At 42.3% G+C, this 21,949-nt stretch overlaps 1 protein-coding gene and 1 pseudogene across 2 annotated transcripts; one reads left to right on the top strand and one right to left on the bottom strand.

Annotated features, from left to right (window-relative positions):
- The first annotated feature begins 164 nt into the window (after positions 1-164).
- On the top strand, positions 165-17,548 carry LOC115730276 (annotated as a pseudogene).
- A 642-nt stretch (positions 17,549-18,190) lies between these two features.
- LOC115730275 (SEC14 cytosolic factor-like) lies at positions 18,191-21,084 on the bottom strand. Of its 2 annotated transcripts, none has more exons than XM_030660901.2 (6): positions 20,876-21,084; positions 19,712-19,976; positions 19,526-19,562; positions 19,012-19,117; positions 18,699-18,809; positions 18,191-18,461 (listed from the first exon to the last, which is right to left on the bottom strand). In XM_030660901.2, the coding sequence occupies exons 1-6, from the start codon at positions 21,005-21,007 to the stop codon at positions 18,345-18,347; spliced, it is 768 nt and encodes a 255-aa protein (XP_030516761.1). In that variant the 5' UTR covers positions 21,008-21,084; the 3' UTR covers positions 18,191-18,344. The 2 variants fall into 2 exon arrangements, with proteins under 2 accessions (XP_030516761.1, XP_030516763.1); XM_030660903.2 differs by having other exon boundaries at positions 19,712-19,970.
- Between the last annotated feature and the right edge of the window lie 865 nt (positions 21,085-21,949).

Here is a 21,949-nt window from a genome sequence, read left to right as displayed (position 1 = left end):
GGTGATGTTGAAGGCTTCAAAGTCAAATTGAATCTATCCATTCAGATTAAAATCACATATGTGCTCTATAAATGTACTGTTAATTTTATAGCTCCATGTGTAATGAACATATGTGTCTCAACATAAGGTCGATTGGACTCGGTAATCCAATTGCGAGAACGTCCATGAACAATATCAACAAGCTCCCACTCCCTCATCATCAAGACCGGCCTCCAAGGCGAAAGCCGACTCCCTCCGCCACCTCCTGCTATCATGCGCCGCATCGGCCCCCGAGAGCTTGCCCCAGGCCCGCTCTCTCTTCGCCCGTGTCTCCTCTCCCGATACAGTCGCTTACAACACCATCGTCAGATGCCACTCCCACTCTTCTCCTCCTCACTCCCTCTCCTTCTTCGCCAAGATGCTCCGCCGCGGCGTGTCGCTCGATAACTTCACCTTCCCTTTCGTCCTCAGGGCCTGCTCTCGCCTCCGGGAGATGGGCCGCGGGCTTCACGCCCAAGTCGTGAAGCTCGGGGTGGACTCCGGCGTTTATGTCCAGAATGCGCTGATCGGTGCGTACGGGTGTATTGGTGCGGTGGAGTCCGCGAGAAAGGAGTTTGACGGAATGCCTGAGCGAGTTTGGTCGTCCTTGATTGGGTGCTACGCGAATAATGGATCTGGGTACGATGCCTTAGCTTGTTTTCAGAAAATGCAGCTTGTGGAAAGTTTTGTACCGGATAAGATCACTCTGCTCAGCGTGATCTCGGCGGTTTCCAGCTTATGGGCTTTGGAATTGGGGGGCATTTTTCCAAACCAGGTGGAAAAAACAAACTAATTACCAAACCAGGTATTGACTTTTTTTATTTACTAAATCAGGTGTCGCTCGGCGATCATAATGCCGAGCGACACCCGGCTCTGCAGACACACTTGTCGGTCGGCGGGGGAAGTGCTGGCCCGCCCCCCGCTCGGCACCATCGATGTCGAGCGGAGGCCGTTCGGCACCGCCAGTGCCGAGCGGGCGGCCGCCCCGATCCGCCAAATTTAATTAATTTTATTTTTCATTTAAAATATGAGATAATTTGCATTGATTAACTTTCCATGTAAATTTGCCCAAAAAAAATTTTCCATCTAAATTTGGTTCTGCCCATTTAATTGTTTATCACATAATTACATGAAGATATAGAGTAAATTTGCCGAGAAGGGACTGATTCGAGAGTAAAAAGACGAAAAGGGGGTCATTCCCGACAAGTGAGCTTAGGTTGATATGTAAATGATGGAAGCTAAAGGGGCAAAAAGGTAATTTTCATATGTGCATGCATTTGGACTTGGTCGGGGGTATCCTCGCACTCCAAAGGGCTAGGTGCTTATGAAAATTCACGTACAATTGACTAATCTTAGGAAACCAAACTCTTAGCTAGGGCTGAAGCTTGAATTCATCCGAACAAAAAAAAAATCACACGACAAACTAAGAACTCTCACATGCAATCGGTTGATTTAACAACCCGTGGATTAAGGGCATAGCGATTTCGGCGCATCGCGAGAATTCTTATAATTATGTATGTATATGTAGCAACCGATATCACGCCAAAGCATATGATATTCGTGCCTCATGTTTGAATGAGGAGGGCCACAAAAAATAAAAAAAATAAAAAGGTATTCTCTTGTCGAATGAGACTGTCATCACTTGCACCGGCCTCCGAGAAACCAAGCAAAGGATTAGCCGGAGAAAAAAAGGAAAAAGAAAAAAAAAGGTCATCAAGAAGATTGGCTTTTGACTATGCCTGAAAATCAAAGATGGCCCAGAAACTAAGATGCTTCTTCGGCTATTCAAAGAATGGCTTCTTCAGAACATGCAATTTGCAATTTTTTATTTTATTTTAATCATGTTTTGTCAATCAATAGTTACCCAAGTTGCTTTCTTGTGTAAGTGGAGCAAAAAAAACATGGCTGGCGAACAAATTGAAAAGTTCAATGTACATGATATTGAAGAGATTAATTAACATTGAAAGGACATTAAGGCCGTCTTTTTTTTTTTTTGGGGGGGTTGGTCGAAGTTCATTTTAGTACTTGGAAAGAGGCAAATTTCACGAGCCGATGTTGACTTTTTGACTAGACCCTAAGGCTCATTAGGGTTCAAGTCATTGTCTAGCTTACGTGTATTGGAGTAATCTCGTATTAAACAACAGATCGGGGTGTGGAGCGATATAAGATGGATTCCGAATACGATGTTTGCTACGTTTTAGGAAGAATCTTGAGGAGATTAGCGACCGCGGAACGACTAGAACCACTCTTCTTCCCACCTAAAATTGATTAGAAAGCGTAGGGTGGGTAGAGCAAAATAGATGTTGTTAGATAAATGCTTTCGGTTGATGGTTGGAATGTATGAAAGCGGGGATAAGAAAAGTCCCGAGGTGGATAGACAATAATGATTTGGGGCTATTGAGGTCATCTCTTTCCTCATACCTTTTATGCTCATGGCTTGAGCATTTTTTTCTTTCTTCCATTCTTCACCCTCGTCCACTTCCGGTTCTTAGTCCTCCTCTTCTTCTTCTTCTTCCGCCCCGTGGGAGTAAAACCTTCCCCATTCGTGTCAGGCTTTCCAATCTCGGATTGACAATCCTCACGTAACCAAAGAACGTCCCCATGGAAAACTACGGTCTCTAGGCAATAGTTGAAAAACAGATTTAAAAAAAAAAATGAGGCCGACAGTCAAAATTTTTAACGGCGAGCATTCTCTTGCATGCATGCACACGAGCGCGCACATGTATCATTATGTGATGTAATTGTAGAGGGTGTAAGGGGCGAACTTACCGGTGGACAGCGTATTCCTTACGGTCGTTACAATATATCAAAGTCTCCTTAAAACCAATATCTCCGCATTGGAGGCGGACAATCGCCTGCACGAACATAAAATCGGGGTAGACCTCAAACCTTATTTGGATTTTAGGCATTTAAAAATGTACGGCCTTTAAAACCGATCAAGCTAATTCTCACAAAATGGAAACCAAAATTGTGATGGTTGTGAAAAACAGCGATAACAAGTGAACCTTTACGAGAAATTAGCGACGAAATGTCTAGGACGGCCGGAGTATGCGTACCACTTCCTTCACCGGATTAGCTGCCACGAACGCAAAATCCCCGTCTTGGCCGTAGCAGGGGGGTAGTCGCCGCACTCGGCGGCTCGGTCTTGTTGGACGAGCGAAACCATCCTCTCCTTCCTTTTTTTCACGAAGCTCTTAAGAACGAGAGAAAATGACGGAGAGTAACTTTGTTTTTGGGCTCCGAAACCGACTTCCTTCTCGTCCAATTTATTTTGCGAAATTTGGGAGAGGGCCCCCCAGCGACTCTGCAGCACCCGTGGGTGGTGTTGCTGCGCGGCGGGGCCTGCTCGGCAACACCGCCCACGGGTGCTGCAGAGCCGCGGTAGGGGGGCCTCCCCTAAAGAGAGAGAGAGAGAGAGAGAGAGAGAGAGAGAGAGAGAGAGAGAGAGAGAGGTCATGTTACTTCCCAAAGCACGGAACCGAGTACTTGGTTGGGGGGCCTCTCCCAACCAAGTACGTTGCAAGGCCAATAATGGCACTGCAGGGACAAAAATAAAGAAAGAAACCAAGTACGTTGCGGTGCCAATAATGGCACTGCAGCATCTATGGGAGGCCTCCCCTACACCTTATTGTGTGCAGACGTAGCTTTAGTTGCGTCTGCACGCGGGGGGCATTGCAGCGCCATTCACGGGTTTGATTAATTCAGTTTGAATTATTCTCTTTTTGCATTTGAAAAGTCTATGATGCCCAAGATTTTTGGCTCCATACGAGGTGGGAAGGGATACTCCGACAACGTATATGTGTGCAATTACATGTAGTAATTATATGTGCACAAAGTAGGAAACTATTGGCCGTAGATTAATTAAGTAATTATATGTACACATAAATGATGAAGTATCGCGCAATTGAGATATTGTAATGTTAGAAAAAAATTACACATGTAATATAAAAATCAACTAAAAAAATGAACGTAATAAATATGATTGTTGAACGGTATTATAACATTACAAAAGTGTCATCAAACTATTCTACATAATTGACACAACTGTCATCTAATCCCGGGCCGATCTGTGCGCACATGTTTGCCTGTTGTCCCCCGATTTCCCGCAGTTCGTGCAATAGTTACGCGAATCGCTCACGCTCGGGGTTCTCCACTCCATCTCATTACGTATCCGAGATGCACGAGGCCTTCCTTTCTTCCTAATACGCCTTGGATCCGGAACTAATGGCAACTCATTAGCTTTATCCCAATAGTCATGATGCCCTAACGGATGAAACATGTACCGATAGCACTAAAGGGTTTTGTCCAACGTATAGCATTCATCTACGAACCCAGTGTAGTCAATTGCATGTAGTTGGCATACTGCAATTAAGTGGGAACAAGGAATTTTCAACTGTTCAAATTTCTCACATGTGTATGTTCGCTCGTGTAGATGCACTTTGTATTTGTTGACCCCGGATCCTCTAGTTCTATCACGTGCGGTTTTCACTTCGTAAATCCCTCTTTCGTAGTCGAAACATCTTACCTTATGCTTCTTTGCCTTTTCGCTATTTTTGTGGAGCGTTTTACCCGCAATTTGCGTAAATTGCCATTGGTTGGCCTTCGGCATCGTGTACATCGTTCTCCTCGTGTCAAAATAATGGGACAACCGGTTGAATATCTTTTCCACCATGGCTGTTATTGGCAAACGACGAACGGGTTTCAGCATCCCGTTAACCGATTCAACCAAATTTGTGGTCATCGACCTATATCTCTTCCCTCCATCATAAGCCTTTGTCCATTTTTCCCTTGGAATCTAATCACACCATTCAGTTGTGGGTTGATCAACCTCCCTAATTCGGCTCGTGATGAAATCGAACTTCCGTCATTGATTCGCGTAAGCTGCACATTACAACAATAATCGGTACATTATAGTAAAAATTTTTAAAAAAGTTTTGAGTTGGGAATTCACGAAATTCAACGTTTACCCGCCATTTGAACATGTTTTATCCCGTCGGGATTTTTTAAATATTTTTTGTAGTTGCTGACAATATGAAGAATGCAATATCTATGGTGGGCATGTGGAGGACGCCACCGTGTTGTCTGCATTGCTTGTTGAATCCCGATATATCTGTCTGATATCACACAAATATCATCCCTTCTGGTGACATATCTCCGCAGCATATTCATAAACCACCGCCGCTTGTCAACATTTTCCCTATCAACAACAGCAAATGCCAATAGGAAATTATGATTATTCCCATCAAGTGAGGCCGCACAAAGGAGCGTTCCTCGATATTTTCCATACAAGAAAGTACCGTCGACAAATATAACAGGCCGACAACTTTTGAATCCTTCAATTGTTTGCCCGAAAGTCCAAAACATGCGGTCGAAAACCGTGCGGCTCTCATCCTCGGCCATGCGATCCTCGATCACGAAATGAGAACCTGGATTCTCTTCCATCATTGCGTTCATGTACCTCCTCAACCTACCATATGACTCATCCCATCCTCCAAATTCTTTGGCAATCGTCATTTGTTTGGCCTTCCAGATTTTACGGTAAGTAGGTTGGAAGTTCAGCTTGTCTTGAATCTCCGCCATGATCGCCTTGATTTTGATATCCGGTTGGGCGGAGACCATTTGTTGGATGAAGCTGCATATGTACATTTGATCGAGGTGTGGATGATTTGCGGATGCATGTATATTACTGCATGTATGTGGGCCATTATACTTACTTATTTTCCAAAACATGCCACCCACTTTTGTGATAGCGCGGAGCCTCCAACCGCATGGTCCATTCGGATTACCACGCTTGATGACATATTCTCTCTTCTTCGTGGTATCATAGCAAAACCTATGATTTCTTCTCATTGAGTACTCTTTGGCGCTTAGTTGTACCGCATCCCGTGATGGAAAAATATGCCCAACAGCAAATTCTTTCGACGGATCAAATACCGTACCGCCCGGCTTTGCTCTTGTATCGTCTTGCATCATATCAAAGTCGATCTCCGAATAGGGCGGTGAATGTACCAATAGCTGAATGGGATTACTATACTGCGTGTTATAGTAACTCTCCATATTGTTAGATTCAACAGCTTCGGCATCACTGTCCATCCAACTATCATCGTCTTCATCGCTAACCTCATCATGGTCATTATCATCATTATCACCATCATCATCATTATTATCGTTATTATCATCGGCTCACCCAATCGATTACGCACAGCATCTTCTTCTTCTTCTTCTGTTTCTTCTGCTCCTTCTTGTTCTTCTTCTTCTTAACAAACATTGGACCCTTCCCCCGTATGGTAATCATGTATCACCTGGTGTTCATCTACAATGACATAAAACACTACAAACCCCATTCCAAGAGTCTGATTGGCAAACCGCTGGATCATCCGAACGATATTATCATCACGCACGTCCATTATATCATACACGACAAACCCTTGTGTGACATTTGGGTATCTATAGATGATGCTATGAATGTACTGGTTTCCGGTAATATTCAACGCGCTCTCAATCGTAGCACGTAATACATCTAATGTCCATATGTTTGCAAACTCGAACCAGGTAGATTCTCCGTCTTCGTAATCATTTCCATAATCTTTTTGCACTATTCTACCTCCCCAATGCACAATCGCAATAGATGTAGACGCCATTCCGTTAAACAAATTATAAATTATTTGGCGGCTACATTTTACGAAACATTAGAACAAGCAATTTATCAAATGAAAAAAACATTCCGCTAAAGAAATGTTTCCAAAAATAAAATTCAATAAATTTTAAATGTTGCAATTATTTCACATATAAATAACAACCCAAAAAATAAATCGATACTTACGAAACTCGTAAAAAAAAGGGTACAACGAAATTAACCTCAAACTATCGATGGAGAGCACGTGCCGAATGAATATTTCTTAACCGCCAAGAGAATGCACCGAGCAATAAGGTTGGCTTTGCACCAAATCACAACTTCCGGAAAAAAAAATTTCAAAAATTAATTTCAATATAACGCATATATTAATAACAAATATAAAAAACACACACTGTAATATGCACTTACCGAAGCAACGGAGAGTGCAACAATTTCTGAGCCTAAGGCAACCGAGAAGGTTTTTGTGTGAAATAGAGGGAATGCGAGAGTTGGAACACGAGAGAGGGAGAGTGCGAGAGTGAGAGAGAGGGGGGCTTCGGTTGTGCTTTAAACACGATCAAAGAGAGGTCAGAACACCCGTGGATGTGCTTGAGCGCGAATAATGGCGCGGCAATAATAGGGGGTGGGGGCACCCCTTCCTACGGATGACGCTGCGCCCTAGGGGGAGGGCCCCCCCCCTGCAGTGCCATTATGGCGCCGAGGGGGGGCCTCCCCGAGACTAGACTGCAGCGCCATAATGGCGTTGCGGGGGAGGGGGGAGGGGGCCCCCTCTTCAGCCGCAGTACCACGGGCGCAGCAGCGTCAGGGGGGGTGCCCTTCGGCGCTCCGGCGTCGGGGGAGGGGAGGCCTCCCCTAGCTGCAGCCGTAATAAGGGGTTGCCCCCCACCCCCTAATCTTGCATGGCCATTATTGGCGCTGCAGGCCGTAGGGGGGAGGGGGCTATCCCTTCACATGAGCCGTAGTACCAATAATGGTACTGCACCCGTGGGAGGCCTCTGCGGCGCCTTCACGGGCGATGTAGAGTAGCCTTCAGCTCTACTTTTTAAGTAGAATCGAAGGCGCTCTCATTCCTCATCATCGGTTATCTTCCTTGGATTGTTTACTCAACCCTCGCGCTCTTCCTCGATCACTCACTAAAATTACGAAATTTTGTTATTCTTCTCAATTTTGTTGATATGGCACGGAGGAGTCACATTTAGCCAGGGCCCGAGGTTGATTCACTACTTAGGGGGCAAGCCGGACACATATCACAAGCTTTATGGGACGCCGAGGTAATTGCAAAATTTAGCATGTTAACCGTCATTAATTCGGCTCATTATGAAAATTGTCACCGATAGTTCATGTGACAATTTTGCAGATACTCGCAACCGCAGTTCTTAGATATCAGCGAGCGGCGCAACACGTAGGTGAACTTGATCCGCGAATAGTCCCTTATCTGCAAGATTCGGGATTTTACGGTGTTTATAAAATGGGGTTTGTCCGGTTTGATTGGCATTTGATTACAGCATTGGTCGAGCGATGGAGGCCTGAAACCCATACATTTCATATGCTGGAAGGTGAAGTTACGATCACGTTGCGGGACATTACGATAATTACGGGGCTTCCTATCGAGGGACTTGCGATTACTGGCCCTACCGATTGGAATTGGGGCGCTCTCTGTGATCAATCGCTTGGTGCTCGGCCAGCTCAACCGTACGGCACACAAATAAATTTAAGATGGTTGAGTGAAAACTTTCATCATCTTCCGGAAGATGCCGATGAGGTCACTGTACTATATCATGCTAGGGCATTCGTTCTCCGCCTGATTGGAGGATATATTTTCGCGGACAAATCGGGTGCTCGAGTTAGTTTGCTATTTCTCCCACTATTGGCGAACATCGAGGCCCCTACACAGTACAATTGGGGTTCAGCAGCACTAGCATGGTTGTATCGGGAGCTATGCCGTGCAACCGATCCAAATGCGAGGCAAATGGGCGGTACCCTACATGTACTCCAGATTTGGGTGTGGGAGCGTTTCAAATGTGTCTCCCCTGGTCTAACTTCCGCCGCTCCTTTCCCGGATGCACCTTTCGGTGGTCGGTATGTCATGTATTGTCTTTTTCATTTCGTGCGTCATTAATTTTTTTGCGGTGCGTATAGTACATGAAATCTAATGTTTTATGTTTCACAAGCTGGAGTCGAGGCCGAACTACAACCGACGTCCCCACGCATACTGTGACACATCCGTGCTACCAATTTGATCGAATGGGGACCGATGATGCAAGTAATGATAGCAACGAGTGGGTTCAATATCATGTTAATCTTTAAATTTAGCTTTGGTGTAATTTGATATATTTCATTACGATAACAGATTATTTGTGAGCCGTATGACGAAATTGAAGAAGATGTACCAGATTACTGCTTTCACGGACAAAACTATTGGAGGGCGAAAGTCCCACTCATCCGTCATTGGATAGTTGAGTGGCACTATCCGCACCGTGTACCTCGGCAGTTTCGGTTGCAGCAGCCAATACCTAAGAATCCTCACGATCATAGTGGCTTGCATGGTCTTGATAACATGCCACCCAAGACCGATTGGGAGAATAAGCACAGACGGTGGATCGATTTGTGGAACAGACGTGTCGAACGTATAGTGCGGGGTAGACATTCAACGGAACCACTCCATGGAAACACTCCACTTTCATTCCGGATATATGGAGTGGTTCCGTCGACATACAAGAAAGTGGATTTCAGTTGCGGGAGCTACAATGGGTTCAACGGTTCGTGCATTTTAATTTCAATTTATTTCACTACTTATTTTAAGTAACATAAATTATTGATATATTGATAACTTTTGTTAATTTTGATATCATTACTAGGTGACGGCGTCGAACGGATCGTACATATCATGGATTCGGTCGGTCAATCTCTTGAGGCTTGGGAAGAAGTGAGGACGATAGCTAGGGCAATATTATATGCCTAGAATGAGGAGCGGCGGCTAACAATGATGCCAGCACCTCAACCAGCAACTACAGCAACACCCGTTATGCCGGGCGAGGAGGATGACCCCCCCGAGACCGTTCACCCGACCCGGAGAAATCCTCGAGCTCATACATATGATGATGTCGTCCCGCATTCCATGGAATATCATACAACGGATTTCGCTCCCGAGTTCACTCCGGGGTTCAGCCAGCATTTCGATACGGGGTTCACCCGGTTCGCCGGAACATTTGATGATCAACATCCGCAAACTCCGGCTAGTTCTCCTTCAGAATATGGACCCGATTTCTCTCATTCTTATCCGATCCCTCCTACAGAAGGGTATAGCATATTTTCACAAAATATGCCTTCGTCATCGAGACATCCTACTTGGTCGGACCCTCGTTCTCGTCGGTATGACACTAGGCCGCCCGATCAATGGAGGCAACCTCATTGCGGAACAGGAGGTCATGTAGGAAGACGACATCGTTAGTACATGTAATTGCAATTAACTTGTTATCTATTATGAAGATTTCGTGTTTTTGTATATCTTATGCAATTATATGTCGTGTTTCCACACGTATCCATTTTTATTTATTTGAAGAAAACACCAAAAAATAAAAAACCACGGAAACGGTGCCCATGATAACACAAATACGTAATTTTTTTGTTCATCAGTAAAACCTTAAAAATTGTTGTACCACCAAAAACCGTAAACCCTATGCATCAAAAGAGGATGGTGGAAGAAAAGCATTAGATGGAGCAATTTTAAAACACTAATCTCCATTCAAGAAGATCATATGATTATTAGAAAAGTATAAGTGAGCGAGTGGAAACTTGTACTGTCATCACAAACAATTAAAGTAGTATAATATGGGAGTAGTAATGCATCTTTCAGCCCAAGTCGAGAATACAATGTGAACACCAATTGCAGTCAATAGATTCCAAAAAAAAAAAAAAACATTTGTCAACATCATAAGTCAAGAATGCATGTGATGCGTGGAAAGCAAAGCGTCGGTGCATTGTTAGCATTATCAATCCAACAACCTTTGAAGATGATAATAATAATAATAATAATAATAAATTCCAACAACCATTATCCTGTTGTGACCTAGAGGGAATCCAATGTGGGACACTGGCCAAATTAGCAACGACATTATAAATATGACCAAGAGGACAACAATGACACCGTATCATCCGAATTATGGTGAGGAAAACTACACCACCGGAGATATCAAATTTGTTACACATTCGCCTTGATGTACTTTTGTGCATACTTGTTATTAGGGCACTATAACGTGTAATTTTCTTTTTACAAATTACTAGAAGATATAGTTGTATTTAAATTTGGTTTAATTGAGTGAATGTTTTTTTTTATTATATTTCTCTTACTCAACTCTTAATCATTTTTACAAATCGAGAAAAATTAGAAAAAAAATTAAGATTAACTTACAAAAAGAAATGGGCCCCGACCAACGGAGCTCGGAATGGCCCTTCGGCCCCTCCTAGCTAGCAAAGCACACCTACGTGGGTCCACTCGCTCTTTGTGCCCGTGCCCACTTCCTTTTCTTCTTTCTCTACCATCGACACTCATGTCTTGAGCCTTTTCTTAGTTTTTCACCCTCTTCCTCTATTGGACGGTCTTACTCCCACGGGGATAAACTAATCGCAGCTACGGTCTCCTTCTTCCTTCTTGGGGAAATTAAGCCCAAGGGGTCTTGCGAAAATTCCCCGAGCATCGAGCTCACCGGCCAGCGTAATGGCCGATCGCTGCACGACCAGCCATTGCCGAGGTCCGCGGTTGACGGACAAAGGAGGAAGTGGTTAAAAACTATGAAAGGGAATTTATTAGTGAAAGAAGAAGTGAACAAAGCGCAATCCTATTTTAGTCAATCAACTTGTATACAAAGCGCCTTTATTTATAACTAGGAAGATTACAATGATTAATTGGACATTGTCATGTGAAGAAGACACGTCCAAGGGGCAACATGGCAAGTGGGCTCCAACTTTGAAAATCACAAGGGAAACGGAGGTTCTTAGGATTCCAAATACCTAATGTTCTTCCAATGTCAAATACAGCCAACAAACAAGCAATATAACCGAGGATTCTCTGTCCGGTTTCAATCTCTAGTTTTGTCCTTGAATGTCTCAATCTTTCCACCATAAAAGTTGCCTAAGCCATTGCAACACGACACTCGAGTTCGACCGATTGATGTGATAGTTCGCACTAAATCGCAGTCAAGATCACCACCATGCCTCCGGCACCTACCACCGCTAGGATCTTCCATCTATATAGCCTAAAAAAAAAGTTCCCTCCTTAGGAATTTGAAGAAATTCACGTGATTGAGCACGAATAATGGATGTTGCTTTAGTATATTAGTGCTCTATAGTGTGCCAAAGAGCATTGATAGGGCCATCACTCCTCGACATCGCATCACTCGACATGATCACGCAATACCCTATAGAAGAAATAACCTCTTCTTTTGCCCAGGCTGGCCGCACAAGTAGGAAAAAAACGGGGTCACTTTCTTCTTTCCCTGATGCTCGAGAGACAACGCTCGGGGAGCGGAAGATGCCATTTATTTTGGGTCGAGGAGACCATAGACTACAGAGAAAGATCCAAGGAAAGGAACTCAAAACATCTGAATTCGAATTGAAGTCCGCTCAAGAGTTCAGATTCTCATCATCCCGGAATGGCCCTTCAGCCCCTCTTGGGTGTCTCAACATGAAAAGACATGGAAGAGATAGACAAAAAGCATTTGCATGGATGAGATAAGCTGGGATAATTATTTCAGAGTAAAATCCAAAAAATTGGATCGATCGAACGATTAGCGGATCTCAGAATGTAGAGCACACATGGGAGGTTTCCTCGGATTTATAAAAAAAAAAAAAAGGTTTCGACATGTCGTTTTCATGAGATGAAACCCGAAGCCCGATTTTAATTCATTAAACCAAACTATTGTTTATTTACATCAACATGAACCAACTCAAAAGCAAAAACATGAATATCAAATTAGTAAACCTTGAATCAACCTTTTCAAGATTGAATATTGGTTTGGACATTTCGTCGAGGCCCTGGTGTGCATTAGATTTCCCAAACCAGTTTCTCTGACCCTTGTTAATGGCCTTCAATCTCGACCCGTAATCAACATTAAGAATTGTCGCGAGCCAAAAATAAATTTTTAGGTTAATGGATTATTAGGTTAATTAGATGAATTAACTAACCTAATACGGACTCTCCCAAGCCCTACCAATTCGCAACTTAGGTTTAATTTTTAATTTAGGAGCCGCCACTAATCTTTTTTGGTAGGTAGATTAGATACCTAAATAAAGTACGGGAGAATACTTTATTTTCCGCCAACCAGAGATTTAGGGTTCGGGGACTTGATTATGTTAATTTTTAATTAACACCCTTTCGGTACCAAATTTCATGAAAATGCATTTTCCCGATTGATGATTTGTGATTTTGATTTCCATTTTTTTTATTTTCGGATTTTTTCATTTTTTTATTTTTTTGGATTTTCCATTTTTTTTATTTTTTTGAATTTTTGAATTGAACCGGATGGATTTGAACAAAATTAAACAAAAATGCCCATAATATACCTTTAAATTTGATTTTTCGATAAATCTTCCCATTCCCGAAGATCCGGGCTAGAGCAAGATTTTGTTTGCTACATTCTCGAGGATTCGAGCTAGTATGCGGATAGTGGTATAAGATATCAACGTCCCTTCTCGCCAAAGGGCGGAATACGAAATCTTATACTAAATTGCCGTCCCACCCCATAAGATCATGGTTAAGGCTTGCAATTTAATATTCCGAAGGGGCAGGCACAATGGAGCATATATTATAGGCAATTTTGTTTAAAAATGTTCAAATATTTATTGAATTTTCGGAAATCCTTAGAGGATTCCGGAATTTTCAAGGAGATAAGCTCCTATCCACAAAAGATTGATATCTTTTAATTCAAGAAAAGTTATCTCTCGAGATCTGAAATTTTTTAGATAATTCCTCGAATTTTAAATATATATTCAGAATTCCCAACCGAGATACAGATGTTATCCAATATGCTTAGGATTCGGAAATTTTAAATAGAGCAACCAAAGATGTCAAATATTCTAGAGATAGGCATAATATCCACAAGATTTGCTCAAGATTCTAATTTTCCAATTTAAGCAAAAATCCTTATGGATAATGTCAAGTAATCCGGACAAATTCAAACAAGATAACTTTGATATCTAAGAGTAGAATTTTACCTTATCTTGCGAATTGGAATTTCCTAATTCAAACCTTGCTCGAAAATTGCGCACCAAGCTCGGATGATTGGCTTGATCTAGAGAATTCCGCACGCGTTAAGGACTTTGGCAAAGGCGATTTTGTGGCTTTGACAAGGCTCGAACAGCACCTAATCAGTGGAGAGATTGCGCTCAAAAGTGTGGTACTTGATCCCGAACGGCTAGCAAAAATCTGCACTGCTGAGCTAATGAAATCGTCCAAAAAATAGCACTTTTTGGACTAAGAACAGTGACAAAATAAGACTAGACCAGTAGCAAATTCCAGCACTAATCGACAGGGGATTCCAATACCAAATTGCGGCTAGAATAAGGGCCGAACGGATGCAAAACAGCGGTAAAAATCAGCACTGAACAGCGGACTAAACAACTGCCAAGATCGGGACTGAAAAGTAGAAAAATTAACACCAAACCTTGCATGATCAGAGGCCAAACAGCAAAAGAATTGTTCTTGAACAGCAGCTCGAGACAGCGCGAATCAGGAGCACCAAACGAGCTTGAACAATGGCGGATTGGCTTCGATGGACTCTTAATTTTAAACGATTCCTGTACTCGACTAGGCATAACAGGGAGCACTTAATTTGACCAGAGGAGAGAAAAAAAAAATTAAAAAAAAACCTTCGGGGATGAGCTGGTTCCCATGGTGGTCCGCTATGAAGGATTGCTAGTCCGAGACCCGTTCTTGATGAAGGTAGTAACAACGCAGGGCAAGCTTCAACGAAGATTGGACTCCGTGTTGCTTCTTGAACTCCTGGGATTGTCAGACGTGTCACCAATGGTACAAGGAGGAAGAACACTTCAAGGATCCACCTCCATACTCCACCACTTTCTCCCTCACATCTGTCTCCTCTCACAATTCTGCCGTATTTTCAATTCAGTTGGCCTCCTCCAACAATGGCCGCGCTTTGAATGAAGTCCCCCCTGAACCTAAAAACGTGAAGAGAAGACTTCTCTCTTTGGCCGTATGTTACAATTGATTGGCCTCCTTTTAAACCCTAGGCTTAGCACTCTATTTATAGACTAAGGGTTTTCTAGTCCTAGTTGAAGTAGGACTCATCATCGACCGTCGGATTAAAAATTCTGATTTTCGAGAGTCCGATCTCATTAAAACTCCTCAATAATTTTGCCCACAAGAGGGGTTGTCATGGGCTAGCCCAATTTCATGCTCTTGTGGGCTTGCTTATGCATTCTCGGACTCAAATTGGGCTTTAATTAATTAAATGAATAATTAATTAAAAGCCTTTAACAATTAGGCGAGCAAAGTGAGGTGAATTAAACTTGAAAATAGGCTCAAGCCCTCTTAGAATTTTCGGCACACTCTCTAGCCTTAGTCGAAAATTTCAGACTAAGTTTGGTCCAGTTGCTATGTTCAATTAAGCTCTACATGACTGATAAATATGCAATGCATGGGGAATTAATTTTTGGTGAGAACTACAACTAATTCTCATTTTATGCTTGAAATGAATAATTTAATAAAAAATCAAAATTTAGGTGTCAACAAGAACAAATCCGGAATAAGAGATATAATAAAACATGCAACCACCATGAGACACCCCATAGCCCATAACCACCATGATTACGTATACATTCTATTCCGTATACTTGTAACCATTAATTAGACATAATTCAAGTTTCGTACGAGATACATTTACAGCATGGGACACCCCATAGCCTATGACCACCATCAGAATCACGTTTCACGTTACGCCGTGACCTTTGCTCGGCTTTTGCGTTGTCGTTCACTTAATTTTCACTTCTTTTATCTCAATAGTTTCTGCTAGTTAACTTTTTCAAAAAAGCCATAAATTTTTTTCAAATCATGCCAACTATAACCTATTTATCTTTTTTTTTTTGTACCACCAAAAGCTCGAAATTTCTATCCGCACAACACATTTACCTTTCATCATAGCCTCCAACCGGTCAAAACATAGTAGATTTCAGAATTCAGAGTACATAGGGGAGGTTTCGGATTAAAAAAAAAATGGATTTTGACATGTAGGTTTCATGACATGAAACTTGAAACCCGAAATTTGAAATTTGAAACATTTCTTTATTTTTTTTATTCTATATCTTCATGTAATTATGTGATAAACAATTAAATGTGCAGAATCAAATTTAGATGGAAAATTTTTTTTGGGAAAATTTAGATGGAAAGTTAATCAATGAAAATTATTTCATATTTTAAATGAAAAATAAAATTAATTAAAAATTGCGGATCAAGTGGCCAATGGGTTGGTGTGGCAGCCCACTGCCGCTCGGCACCAATAGTGCCGAGCAGGGGGCGGGCCACCACTTCCCCCGCCGACCGGCGGTTTGATCGCCGAGCAAGGTGTCGCTCGGCATTATGACTGCCGAGCGACACCTGATTTGGTAAATAAAAAAGTCAACACCTGATTTGGTAATTATTTTGTTTTTTCCACCTGTTTTGGAAAAAAGCCCGGAATTGGGCAGGTGGGTGGATTGTTACATTCGCAGAAGTGGCTTGAGTTGGAAGATTTCTGTTGGGTCCGCTTTGATAGACATGTACTCCAGTTGCGGTTCGGTCGATGAATCGATGAGGGTGTTCTATGAAATGCCCGATAGAAACGTGTTGACTTGGACTGTGGCGATCGACGGGCTTGCAGTGCATGGCCGGGGTGATAAGGCCCTCAAATTGTTCGATAACATGAAGAAATCGCGAATGCAGCCGGATTATATAACGTTCTCTGCGGTTTTAGTTGCTTGCAGCCACGCAGGATTTGTCCGAGAGGACTATTCGAAAGCATTAACAAAGAATATGGCATGGAACCAACGCTTGGGCACTTTGTGTGTATGGTTGACATTTCTGGTGGAGGCGGGTTGGTTGAGCAAGCGTGTGAATTTGTCGAAAAGATGCCAATCATGCCAAATTTAGCTGTCTGGAGAACTCTGCTTGGAGCCTATGTGAATCGTAACCGTCTTGGCTTAGCAGCCTTAGCTGATAAAGTGAGAGGAAGACTTCATGAGCTGGATCCTCATCACGACGGCGATTATGTCCTCTTATCCAATGCCTATGGGGGAGTTGGTAAATGGAACTGCAAAGCTCAGATGAGAATTTTAATGAAAGGTAGGAGAATAAGCAAAAGTCCAGGGTATAGTTTGATCACTGCTGACCAGGAGATCCATGAGTTTGTTTCGGGGGGAAAATTCTCATCCCCGAGTGGGAAAATGTCAAGGACGTGCTAACTTCGATTATCGAAAGATTGAAGCCTCGAGGTTATACACCGCAGACGTCGAATGTGCTGCACGATATTGAAGAGGAGGAGAAGGAGAGCAATCTGAGTTATCATAGCAAGAAGTTGGCAATTGCTTTCCCCCTTCTGCATTTCAAAGATGGTAGGACAATACGGGTCATGAAGAACAACCGAATTTGTCATGATTGCCATTCTTTTATGAAGCACATGTCGGATGTATCTCAAAGAGAGATTGTTGTGCGAGATCAGAACTGTTTCCACCATTTTAGTAAAGGGACGTGCTCGTGCAGAGACTTCTAGTGATGGATATAACTCATTGACAGCAAGATTGAGCTTAGACAGAGCATATAGCGAGTAATCTATGAAGAGAGCCTTTCAGGTGATCGAACACGCAATAGAGCTCGAACGAGATGCTCAGCTCAACATGGTATAAAGCATCTCAACATGGTATAAAGGTGAAACAAGAGAGTCAAGAGGCAGGCAGAAAGATTCGTAGTTGGGATGTGCAGTTTTAGTTGGAATGAGTAAATTCAACCTAATTTGTAAGTGTTGCTTATAATACACAATTGTCTTTCTCGGCCAGGCCCAATTCGCCGGACATTGCATACACCATAGCTCCAAGTCGAGTCTTAGGTACCGAAGCTAGTCGAATTTCTTTTTCATTTGTAGAACTAAAAGTTGATTACCACATTTATAATTAGAAAAGTTTGCCTAACAAAGGACTTGCCTTAGTTAAGTGATTTGTAGTCCATGACTTGAATATCGAGAAGTGCAAAATTTATTTCTTCAATGAAGGGAGAATTGTTTAAGCAGGATCGGAGGTTCCTAGGCGGACCCGACGATTCCGACCTTGAAATCTAGAAGTCAACTGGTCCTAAGTCGATTCTAGGTCCTTGATGATCCTGAATCAGATCGATTTTCCTAGAAACTGACTTGGAATCAATGGAAAAAGCCGGTTCTGGCCGGTTTCTAGCTCAAACGCCCTCATTGTATGCTCCTAGTGGGCATAACCAATCATTTTTTAGCACATTGGACTGGTATATTAACCCCACAAGTCTTTGAAGCGACCACACTATAAGTACGGTGAGATATACCTATCATCAAGACAGTTCAGCCATGAATTTTGGTCGTTGTTCCACATTTTTGCCGTACGATATCTTCTTTATATTCCATAGTACAGGCCCACGGCCAGAAAAGAAAGGAGGAGAAAATTCTTGTATGAGTAGAATTTAGCAGTCTTCAATGGGAACAAGTGGCAACCTGCCTCCATAGGCATCTGGGAGCTGGCTTTCATCGATGTCCCCAAGCAGAGTCGTTCTCAGTTTTTTGTTCTCGACGAAAACAAACTGAGAAATAAGATCAGAATCAGTTAATTAACTATTAGACTCATACATGTATACCTATCATCAGTTGATTTCGAGCAGAGGAGTTCATTACGTTCTGTTTATGTGTTCTTCCAATTAAATACCAAGGAGAATTCCAAAAGTTCCAATCTTCTTTTGCTAATCCCATTTAAGAACTCCGAAAGTAAGTCAACATGGAGGACTAGAATGGCGAGCAAGAAGTGATAAATCCAACAATACCTTCTTTTTCGTCTTAGGGTCGATGAATGGGTAAAACATCTTCCATGCAGTCATAAATATGTAAGGCACATGAATAAGAAAGAGCTTGCCCAGCCTCTCTGGATAGCAGTCCTGGCATCAACCAACCAATATAGTTATGATCTGCAGTTTGCACACCCTGTATTCTGTTAAACTTTAGTTTCATGTAAGGTGCAAGCGATCCTTAAAGACAAAATTTCACATTTTCACAGTTGAAGGAGGGACTGGATTCAAGTTGATGTTTTCATCATCATCAACTTGATACAAAAGAAAAGCAGTAGACAGAAGATTGAACCTGCAAGATTGACAGTGCTGCTAAGTACCCACGTACATCGCTATTTTTGTATCCCCATCCTTCGAGATCTACTATGCACACAAACTTCTCCTGCCCTCCAGGGATTCTGAAAGATCAACACCCAACAATCAGCTTTAAGTTAATGGCTAAAATTTGACCAACACTGGTAAGTGAATGCAGAAGAAAGACCTGGGTCGATCACAGTTCTTAGGAAACTGAGAACTGAGAAACCAATAAGGGGCCGGTCTACGATAGAAACTTTCCAACAATATTCCCGTTGAGGAAGGTGGCTCTTAAAGTCTTTAAGGTTGCAAGCAATAGGTTCGTTCTTTTCAATCATTCGATAGGGTGACGCGGCGCAATTTTTGTGCCTCACAGGGTAGACAACTTAACCAGAATGCTTCTGAAGGAATTCATTTTTGAAAATGTTGGCACCCAAAACAGAAAGAATCCTCAGTTTCCAATATTTTCAGATCTCCATGATGTCCAGAGTCACATTAAGGAGAAGAGATACCTGGAACATATTTTGTCAAGACTGTAGACCATGAAACCTGCACATGGTAAAACAACTCAACTTAGCCAAAATTCAATGCTTTTCTGCCTGAATTTATTTTTTAATTAGATGATGGTAAGTCTTGCATGAAGCGATGAATTCATATTGGTTAGAAGAAAATCTGGAAGAGTAAAAGAAGTAACATACGCTTGAACTCCTCAAGACTTCCTTTGGAAGGGATATGCCTACCCCCGTATCCAACTACTATAGGCCGTCCCATTTTATCAAGACCTTGCATAAACAACTTCTGCTGAGCAAGCTCATTGGGAATTTCTGAAGCCGATATAGCCCCATTTGGAACGAAAGACCGTCTCCAGCTCAGGCACTTCAGAAATAGCTTAGAAGCCTTCTCTACATCTAGATCGCGAGCTCGCAGAAACCTCCGGATCATAAAATCATCGACATCCTGCAACTAAAAATCATATTGCAGTGACGACGTAAATTAAATTCATGGACCTGACTCTTTGCAATCTAAAAACAGGCATGATCTAAGACACCAAATCCTAAAAGTAGTCTCCCAGTTTAAATTAGTTGAGTTCTCTACTGCAAGACCACATGAAAAGGAAACCGCCAAACACAATGTTAACTATCTCAGCTTACAAACATATGCATCCAATTTTGGATGATCCACTGGCGTTTCTTACGTTGGAAGACAAGGGTTTAGAAATCTCACGCAAGAGCGAATCTTTTCCTCTCTTTCTTTTTGATGGGCACACGTGTGAGTAATATTAATGACTTACCAACTAATGCTAAATTGAGTATAGACTGAAGCACAAGCCGTGTCCATCCAGAGGTTAGAAATAACAACATGGCCCACGTGCAAGTGATCGACGCGAATCACCTAAACTCTTAATTTTGCTACCTTAGAGAAATTGTAGCCATTTAAGGTGGAAGCTAGTTATAGAGGAGCACTGGACAATACAGTTCCGATTCCGACAAAATCGAGCAATGAATTACTGACGAGAACCACAGCTCAACTTGAATCACAGTCAATGTCGCTTTCTAGCTTCGTTCCGGCATGAGGAATCACACGGTTAAGGACACAGAGAGCAGCATCAGTTCACTTTCCTCGCTCGTAGTTATCGGGACACACATTTCACTTTTCAAATCCAGAACATCTCTAAAATCATAGTCACTGAGCCACTAAAAGCCAATCCGAACCTTTAAATTCAAGCTAAGGGAGAAAAAAAAACCAAATGCAGCTCCACAAGCGCAACACGGGAAACAGCAGAGCCGCACGATTTACAAAGAGAACGCGGCGACGAAAATGGACGAAAGAATCCGGCAAAAAAAGAAAAAAGAAAAGAGAACCTTGGCAGAAGGATCTTCCCGCTCCACGACGGCTCGCATGATGCCGATTTTGCTTTTCTCGACCTCGCTGATCACCTGAGGCGCCTCCTCCTCCTCTGCTCCGCCGCCCACGCTCGCTTCGTTGAACTCCATTTCTCGACGCTCGCGTCGGTGGAATCGCTCGAGATTCAGCGTCCGCTAGAGAGAGAGAGAGAGAGAAGTAGGAGGAGGAGATATTACAACTACAAGTGACTGAACGAAGACCTTTAAATGCAGTGCAGTTGAGCCGGTGGACCGACCCCGCGGCTTGCCGATTCTAACGGAATTCGTGAATTCCGTTGACGGACCGTAATGCACTCGGTTTTTAGGAAAAAGACTTAATTCAATATTTAGGCTGCGAAAAATTAATAATTTTAAAAAAAATATTATTCGTAAAAAGATATCGTTGTGTAATTATAAGCGATCACTTTTTAGGAAAAACAACAAAGCACCCCTAAATAGTGTTGTCGTAACGCTTACTAAGTATATCCGTAATAAGCATTAATTTTTTTTATTGATGAGTATTTGTGTACACTCTTCAAACACGCTCGATTAGATATGCAAAAATTAAAAACAGGTAGATAAGAAACGACACGATACACAACAGACTTCTCTTATTCTATTGTCTCTACGAAATGGTTCCTTGCAGAAGTAACATTTTGCGAAAAATGTATGTGTTGTATTCATCTCCGGTCTAGATTTAATTATCTTGCGTCTTGCGTGCTTTGGTCTTTTTTTTTTTTTTTGTTTTTTCAAATTCAACTTTTTTATTTGTAGTTCTCTAGAATTTGAATAGCGATTTAGACTTTTCCCCTTGCTTCTTTGTGTTGGTTAATGAAGTTATCGTGTCTGCGAGGTTGAAGATTTTTTGGTCAACGCAATTGCCGGCTACAGTAGTCTTTTGTTGACCGGGAAAAGGAAAGGAAAGAAATTTCTTTGTCGACTGTCTTGTTTGGGCGGGGAGAAAAGTCGACAGCTTCTTTGCCTCCTCGTTGAAATTTCTTTGTCGACTGGTTTTTTTTTTTTTTTTTGTCGAACGAAACATTGTAAAAATGC

The sequence above is a fragment of the Rhodamnia argentea genome, chromosome 5 (genome assembly GCF_020921035.1).
Source record: "Rhodamnia argentea isolate NSW1041297 chromosome 5, ASM2092103v1, whole genome shotgun sequence".
NCBI classification, from domain to species: domain Eukaryota; kingdom Viridiplantae; phylum Streptophyta; class Magnoliopsida; order Myrtales; family Myrtaceae; genus Rhodamnia; species Rhodamnia argentea.
The sequence above is the reverse complement of the archived record's forward strand: the minus strand, read 5'-3'. Positions and strand labels throughout refer to the sequence as shown.